General features: G+C 30.8%; 2 protein-coding genes across 2 annotated transcripts in view; one reads left to right on the top strand and one right to left on the bottom strand.

The window, feature by feature from the left end:
* Positions 1–253, bottom strand: part of LOC101511760 (transketolase, chloroplastic) — a 4,017-nt gene extending 3,764 nt beyond the window's left edge. The window contains exon 1 of the mRNA XM_073367501.1: positions 1–253. Coding sequence (XP_073223602.1) covers positions 1–107 — 107 coding nt within the window. The 5' untranslated portion in view covers positions 108–253.
* A 1,898-nt stretch (positions 254–2,151) lies between these two features.
* Positions 2,152–7,250, top strand: LOC101511427 (protoheme IX farnesyltransferase, mitochondrial). The gene is made up of 7 exons (XM_004497299.4): positions 2,152–2,402; positions 2,821–2,950; positions 3,997–4,134; positions 4,279–4,412; positions 5,602–5,727; positions 5,988–6,091; positions 6,695–7,250. Exons 1-7 carry the CDS (start codon positions 2,176–2,178, stop codon positions 7,066–7,068), a joined length of 1,233 nt encoding a protein of 410 aa, XP_004497356.1. The 5' UTR covers positions 2,152–2,175; the 3' UTR covers positions 7,069–7,250.
* The last annotated feature ends 895 nt before the right edge of the window (positions 7,251–8,145 follow it).

The following is an 8,145-nucleotide window of genomic DNA, read 5'->3' as shown; positions in this document are numbered from 1 at the left end:
AGAGTTGAAGTGGAAGAGGAAGAGGAAGAGGAGAGTGATCCACGATCTGAGTTGAGGTAAACGGCACGTGCCAGTAAGGCTTGAGAAAGATGCAAAGAGGAAGCCATAGTAGTGAAGAGTGAAGAATAAGAAGTGTGTTGAGATATATGAAAAGATAGAATAGAATATAGAGAAAGAAATTAGAATGATGTTAGTCGTGCGGTGTAGAGGCTGTGGAAAATCTCAGCCTATGCTTCTTGCTATTGCTATCTGCTTCCTACTTATCTACCTCTCAATCCATTTCATCATCTACTACTATTTTATATACATTTTTTCTTTTACGATAATAATATATATATTAGGATATTCGAATCTTCTTCTTCTTTTCTGTTCTCCTAAAATTTAGTACTAACTTGCATACGAATTAAATAACTAGATAATTTTGTAAGAAAAACAATGTATGTGTTACTTTACAAAATTATTATAAAGATATGACAAATCGAAATTAAAATAATTATAAAAAACGGATAAATAAATAGCAACGACTGTAATAAGAAAAAAAAAAAGTAGTATTTAATAAAAACAATACTTTAAGTGAGTAAAAAACCACTTAAACGTGGTTAAGAAACGATAATATCAATAATGCTTAATTAATATTATAAAATGATATATAAAATAAACTATTTTTTATAGATAAAATGTGTATGAAATATATAAAATAACTTAAAATATCTCTAATGAGATAATAACTTCTACTTTTTTTTTATTTGTTTCTTAAAAAAGAAATAGAATTTATAAATAATTTATCTTTAATTAAAATTCAGCAATCACTTCGTATTCTTGAATTTAATCAATAGAAAATTATTTAAGTGTGTTTTGATTCATTCATGAGAGTTAAGCTCCATATATTCATTATTAGTTCGTTTTGTAAAATAATTAAGTTTATTATTATTTTTATGAGTAGATGAAATGATCAATAAATTTATATAGTTTAGCGTAATAATTTCAGTATTTATTAATTGATATTGATATTTAATTATTAATACAATTTAAATATACTATTAAATACATTAAATAGATGACTATGAACATAATAAACGTCATAATTCATTAATCTTTTATCAAATACAATTAACTACTATTTTAAATGTCATTAACTATAATTTTTATGTATATATATATTTGAAAACATATTTTGATTACTAATATCATATAATTTGAATACTTAAAAATTATATATTTTTGAACAAAATTATAAATATATGTAAATTTTAACATATAAAAATTATGGTTAATGGTGTTTAATAAATGGCTAATGCATTGCAACACCTTGTGTTTGTTCATTGATTATCAACTTAATGTAATTAATTATATATTTATAATGTGTTAACCATTTAAATTCGATGACAAAATTTTTTTCTTATAAAAATACTTTCTACAACAATATAGGCAAGTGTTTATTAGTTCTAAAAAAATTATAAGGACTAAATTTGAAATTTTTTATATAATACAAATTAATCTGCAAAGTTGGAAAAATATAAGAACCAATACACAAAATTGGAAAAATACATGGACCAATACACAAAAATGAAAAAAATATAATGACCAATTTGCAAAGTTCAAAAAACAAATAGGAACTAATGTTTAACTTGATATTTACATGTATAAAGTAAAAAATAAATTTGAAATTCTTACCTTTGATATAGTATTTTAAATTCTGCAAATTTAACTTTAACAATAAAATTACATAAAATATATTTATTTGAATTTTTTTCCAAATTAACCATCAAAACAATAAAATTTAAACTACCCTCTAAAATTATATTATCTTAAACAAAATATTATCATCCAAAGATACTCCAATTTTTTATTACTAAATGATTCATTGATACTTTTTTTTACTGAAGTTCCGCTATGAACTTTATATCTATGCATTTTCAACAATAATTTATCATTTATTAATTATATATATGACGAGAGAGTGGGGCTTCCTTAGACCTCTCCATCCCGAAAAAAAAAAAAGAAGAATGTTGGGAGGTGTTGTTGAAAACTGGGTGCAAATAGTCAGTGCATTAAGATTTAAGTTGAGGGTACATTAGGCAGCCCAAATATAGCGTGAATTTGAGCCCAATATAGAACGGCCCAATCGAACGGTCTTCTTCTTCCGCTGCAGCGGGTTTCCATAGACCAATCGCGATGATGACAATGTTCAGAAGGAATTGGAATTGTGCTACCTTGTATTCCAGACTCGTTAATCCTTCAACATCATCTAGTTTTCACAACGTTACTCATCTCCGTTCTTCGTCTTCTTCGAATCTTCATCTCTCACCATCTTCTGTTGTTCCCTCTAAATCCACCGATCTTTTCTCCCTCGCCCGCCACTATGGAAACTGCTATGCTGAACTCTCCAAAGCCCGTCTCAGGTTTCATTTCACTTTTATTTATTTATTTATTTTTATGTATCCCTTATTCCCTTTGATTATCAACACCTTCGATGTTTATTTTATGCCCTTTATTGTTTACTTTTCTATTCAATTTATATTTTTCATTGAAATTATTGTTCTATTATACTCCTACCGTCTCTATTTATTTATTTATTATTTTGTAAATTAAAAAAACATTTTGAATTGTTTGGATAGACAAGTTAATTAAATACATCATATAAGCTATTTTTATAAGGCAATATGTCAAACAGTTTTTATATAAGATATAAGATGTTTTCAGTTTTCATTAGTTATATAGTTTATGAAAATTAGCTAAAAATATCTTATGAATATGTTATAAGCGGTTTTTATAAGCTTCCCCAAACAGGCTCTAACTCTTTTGGTAACTAAATTGTAGCCTGCTTGTGGTTGCAACGTCTGGGACTGGATTTGTGTTGGGGAGTGGTGGTGCTGTTGATCTCTCCTCACTTTCTATGACTTGCTTGGGTACCATGATGGTTGCTGCATCTGCTAGCACTTTAAATCAGGTTGGTTCTTCAAGAGAATATGGACTGGACCTACTATACACTTAACCGCCATATGTTTAATTTGTTTTTTATTTTTTAATACCTCATCTCTTAACTAAATTCTGCTATGATTTAATCAATGAGACTAGATAGAGGTTTTAAAATGTCTGTATGAGGAAAGATTTTCGTATTTTTTAAAATTGTTGGAAACATTGAATATATTTTTAATGTTCCATAAATATAATTTTTATGTAGACTTTGTTGTAAGTATTTGTTTCCTATTCCGCCTTGGAAAGGAAGCAGAATCACTTACCTTGTTCGGAGAATAATTTTGAGTAATATTTACTTTGTTTCTACTTTCACCTAAAAAGAAGAAGAAGTAGAATATGCTAATGAAGATGATGCTTATCTTTGATTCCTATGCTAGAACATGCATTTGAGTTTTAATATTTAGTGATTTTATTACTGTGTTAAAGACTTCAATATGCATCATCTTTATTTCCTTGACTTTTGTTGGCATTTCAATGTATGTTTTGACTAAGAGTAAGACTTGTAAATTCTTATTACTAATTATGAATGTTTCAGAGTTTGAGTTATTTGTTAATTTTGTATTAAATATAGATTTATATAATATTATTCATGTAATTTGTTAAAAAAAATAGCAATTATCCCGCTTATCCCGGAAAGCACTATCCCGCTATCCCACTTTTGGGGTTGGCCGCGACGCACCGCTATCTGGGATTAACTACCTAGGTTTTGAGAGTATTATTATAAAGTGATAAAAATGATTTGTAAATTTATTCAAAACCCTCCGAAGTCCTCCTCCACCGAGTTCCCCTTTGAGGGTTTTAGTCCAATGAAGAAAAATAAACTCTCATGCAAAGTAGGGGCTGCTCTCCCTTAGTCCATTTCCATTCCTTTTACTCTTCCCTTTATTCCCAAAGTTCTCTCTTTCATTTCCCTCCAAATTCCCATACAAAGCCTTATATTATTGATTAACTATTCACCATAATTTTTTCAAAAAATTAAACAACTTAAGATGTATTAAATGGTTGTGTCTATTTTAGGTGTTTGAGATCAAGAATGATGCCATAATGAGGAGAACAAGCCAAAGGCCATTGCCCTCGGGACGCATTACAATACCTCACGCAGTTGGCTGGGCATCCTCTGTTGGTTTGGCTGGCACAGCCCTACTAGCTACACAGGTAGTGAATTTGCTTACTTCGTTGATTGTATGTTTTTCTTGTTTAAACTGTAAATCTCAAATGTATTTCTTAAAAAAATTGAAATGCTTTATGTTCTTTGAGGTGAGGGACTAACATTGCAGCTTTATGACAAGGTTGTTCCAGACTAATATGTTAGCTGCTGGGCTTGCTGCTTCCAACCTGATTCTGTACTCATTTGTATATACGCCATTGAAGCAGATTCATCCTGTAAATACATGGGTGGGGGCTGTAGTCGGTGCTATTCCACCACTTTTGGGGTAATTGTGTACAAATTTTCTTTTGTTTCTTATGCATTGCAAAATCCCTTTGAAGTGTTGTTTAATCTTTGAACCATGTGATTTGTTAAAGTTAAATCCCTTTGAAGTTAATCTGTTGTGCCCTAAATTGTTATCGAGAGAGTAAGAGTGGCTTAGGAACTACCCAAAAGTTCATCCAAGCACAAAAATTGAATTCCTATCCTTGTTTAGTTACTGTAGTTTCTTGGTTTCCATACTTGTAAAAAAGGAAGTAAAGGAAAAGGTATATGAATATTTTATTTTTTCCAATGTACAGTTAGTGATACGGAAGCCTCTTGTTTCATCTCGCCTATCTGATGTAGATGAGAGCGCACTCCCAAAAGCCAGGCTGGCTAAAGGGGGTAAAACCTCTACTTTAAACCCCACGTCGATATGGGAGGAGTCATGTTATGGAGTCCTCTTTGTGTGTGTGTGCGATTCTAAAAACAAGGTACTAGTTGATGTAGATGAGAGCGCACTCCCAAAAGCCAGGCTGGCTAAAGGGGGTAAAACCTCTACTTTAAACCCCACGTCGATATGGGAGGAGTCATGTTATGGAGTCCTCTTTGTGTGTGTGTGCGATTCTAAAAACAAGGTACTAGTTTGCATACTCAGTATGATTGAGTATGCCAATTTATATTGATTTTGACCGATTGATGTCAATAAGATTGTTTGAGTTGAGTTTTCATTTCTTAAGAAGAATTTTATTTTGACTGATACATTGAACTTCTCTTGCTCAAAGTGTTATTACTTGGAAGTATTAGACATTTGGTCAAAGATTTATTGGAAATCTGGGCTTCCACTTTAGATTGGCTGTAATGTGCTATATGCTGAAAGGATATATAATTTAACACTGAACCTTCTAACTGAGAATACATTCTTTTATTTACTTGGTCTATTTTTCCTTTACACGTTTGTGACTCTCTTTCTCAATCTATTGAGTTTGGCTAGTGAGAGCTCACTTTTGAGGGTAAAGTAAGATAATTTCAAGTATTGATGTGAGAGTCAACGGTTGATATTCTATTATATCTTTGATTGCTAAGCATGTGCCTGTGCTCATGTACTTTACCCTAATTAACTTTAGATAAGCTGAGTCCCACTGTTCTCCCCATGTATGAACAGATGCATGTATATGTTCTGCTGTCCCTCACTTTTTTGAGGTTATTTTCAGGTGGGCTGCAGCTTCTGGTGATATTTCACTAAATAGTTTGATTCTTCCGGCTGCTTTGTATTTTTGGCAGATACCACATTTTATGGCCCTTGCTTATATGTGCCGCGATGACTATGCTGCGGGAGGGTATGCTTCTATATCTTTGTTTATACAGTGATGAAGTTTTGTTTCATGCAACTATTATTATTACAGTTTGATAACTTAATTTAATTGGCTTGCAAATAACATTTTTTTGACTCATTAAAAATATAAGATGTTACACTGGTTGCTGCATTTGGCTTATGGTCTACAATCTACAATCCAAAAATATTTTTCATTCATTTACTGATGGTCCCAAACTATACCGTCCTTTACCTATTGACATGTTTGGTGTATTGCAAATTTAGGTTTAAGATGTACTCTCTTGCTGATCCATCTGGGCGGAAAACAGCATTGGTTGCTATGAGGAACTCCATATATCTAATCCCTTTGGGTTTCTTGGCATATGATTGTGAGTAGAAAGTTTATTCCATTCCAATAGAAATATTTTATCTTGAGATTCTTTTATCTCAATTGTCTGATGCAAGTATTGATTACATACTGCGATAGGATTTTAAAGTCAATAAACCATCAAGAAGTCTGTCTTAAATAAGATTCTGGACTGTGAAATTTATGTTATTGTATGAATTTTATAATATTAAAATAAAAGGTTTATAACGTCAATTAAATCAAGAGTATAGCTCCATTTCCCTGAATGCCAAGCCTTTTTGCTCATGGCCTTGGGAGTAGATAGAGACAATGACTAAAATTAAATCCTGTTTGTTTGGTTTTGTATATTGTTAGTTACTATTTTATCTTAAACAATTTAAGACTATGTTCATATATTTTGTTCTGGATGGCATCTCTGGTACACAGAACCTTTGTACTTTATATGAAAAGTTTGTTCACAAGACTCTGAAATTGGGATATACAATCACCCATTTGAATTGGATTTCTCTATACGCTGTGGATTGAAATGTTAGATTGTTTCAGTTTTATATTTAATATGAACAAAATGTGAATGTTTTGACCACAATGAGAATCTTGAGACTCACGTTTCTGCATATGTCAACAGGGGGTGTGACTTCTGGATGGTTTTGTCTTGAGTCCACTGCACTTACACTTGCAATAAGCGCTGCAGCGTTTTCATTTTATAGAGACCGTACTAAGGAAAGCGCTAGGAGAATGTTCCATGCCAGTCTTCTTTATCTCCCTGTGTTTATGACTGGGTTTCTAGTTCACCGTCGCACAGATAACCAACAAATCATAGAAGTCAATGCAAAGGGTTTTGTGAAATCTTCATCCTCTGTGGAATCTTCAGATATGGTTGATAAAAGTGGTAACCAGAATATCAAGGGAAGGCGAGGGACCCGAGCTCGTCCACCTGTAGCATATGCCTCTATTGCTCCTTTCCCCTTTTTGCCTGCTCCTTCATATGAAGTCATTTAACATTTATCATGTGTTCAACTTTTGTATGACCACATTTTCTTATCATGCTTTGTTTGATTGATTTGATATATTCATTGAAATTGTTTTCTCAATGGCCAAAGCCATTAAGGATTTTGCATTGAACATGGAAGATGAAGTATATAATGTGAAATAAATTATAGTTACTCTGGATTTTGCATGAATATGCAAATAGTTGTTTTTGTTTTATTTCTCTCCTTCCTCTTTACTTTCCAATCCTTCCCCCTCCCACTCATATTTTCATGTTAATACTTGTTTTTGAGAAGAAAAGATGCAAAAAATGCCGCAAAGTAACTCTAGTTTTGGATAATGCAGTGCAATGCATGAGCATTATGGATGAGAATAGGCCAGATAGGAGTCTACGGTCTAACCTATGTCATACTCAGGCTAGACTAGACTTTATTCTTAAACAGTTAAGGCCAAAGCTTCTAAAAAAGTTTATTTAGTTAAAAATGTCAAACTTTTTAGGCTTATTAAGCCGACTTATTTAAATAAATATAAATAATATTTTTTTACTTCTTTAATTATTATATTAAATTTTAATCTTTTTGTTATATATTCAACTTTTATAATTTACACATATTAACTTCATTTAATTTTTGACATATTTAATTGTATTATTATAAAATATAATTGAAATATAATGTTTGTAAAATCATATTCTTCAAAATGTGACGTTAAATATCAAAATAGAATTTAATTTAATTGACATATTAACTTTTTAATCTATTTAAAGATATATTTGATTACTTATTTAAAAATGTTAAAATAAAATAGTTTTTTAAGTAGGCTAACATACTATATTAGACTTCTATCAAGGTCAGGTTTAAAAAGTAAGCTTAAGACATGCCATATTTAAATCTTGAATTTTTTGACAGGTCTGACTCAGATCTAGTAAAGCCTAGCTCGCCTCACAAATCTCCTAAATTTTCCAATTGTCAGACATTTTTTTAAATCAAAATTTTAAAAAATTCTCTTGCTTCTTTGAGATTTTGAAAAACTCAAACTTTGAATTTAAACTCAATTTAAATATTTTCAAAATATATATATATTAGCAAA

Source organism: Cicer arietinum, chromosome 4 (genome assembly GCF_000331145.2).
Source record: "Cicer arietinum cultivar CDC Frontier isolate Library 1 chromosome 4, Cicar.CDCFrontier_v2.0, whole genome shotgun sequence".
Lineage (NCBI taxonomy): Eukaryota > Viridiplantae > Streptophyta > Magnoliopsida > Fabales > Fabaceae > Cicer > Cicer arietinum.
This window is presented reverse-complemented; position numbering and strand designations above follow the sequence as displayed.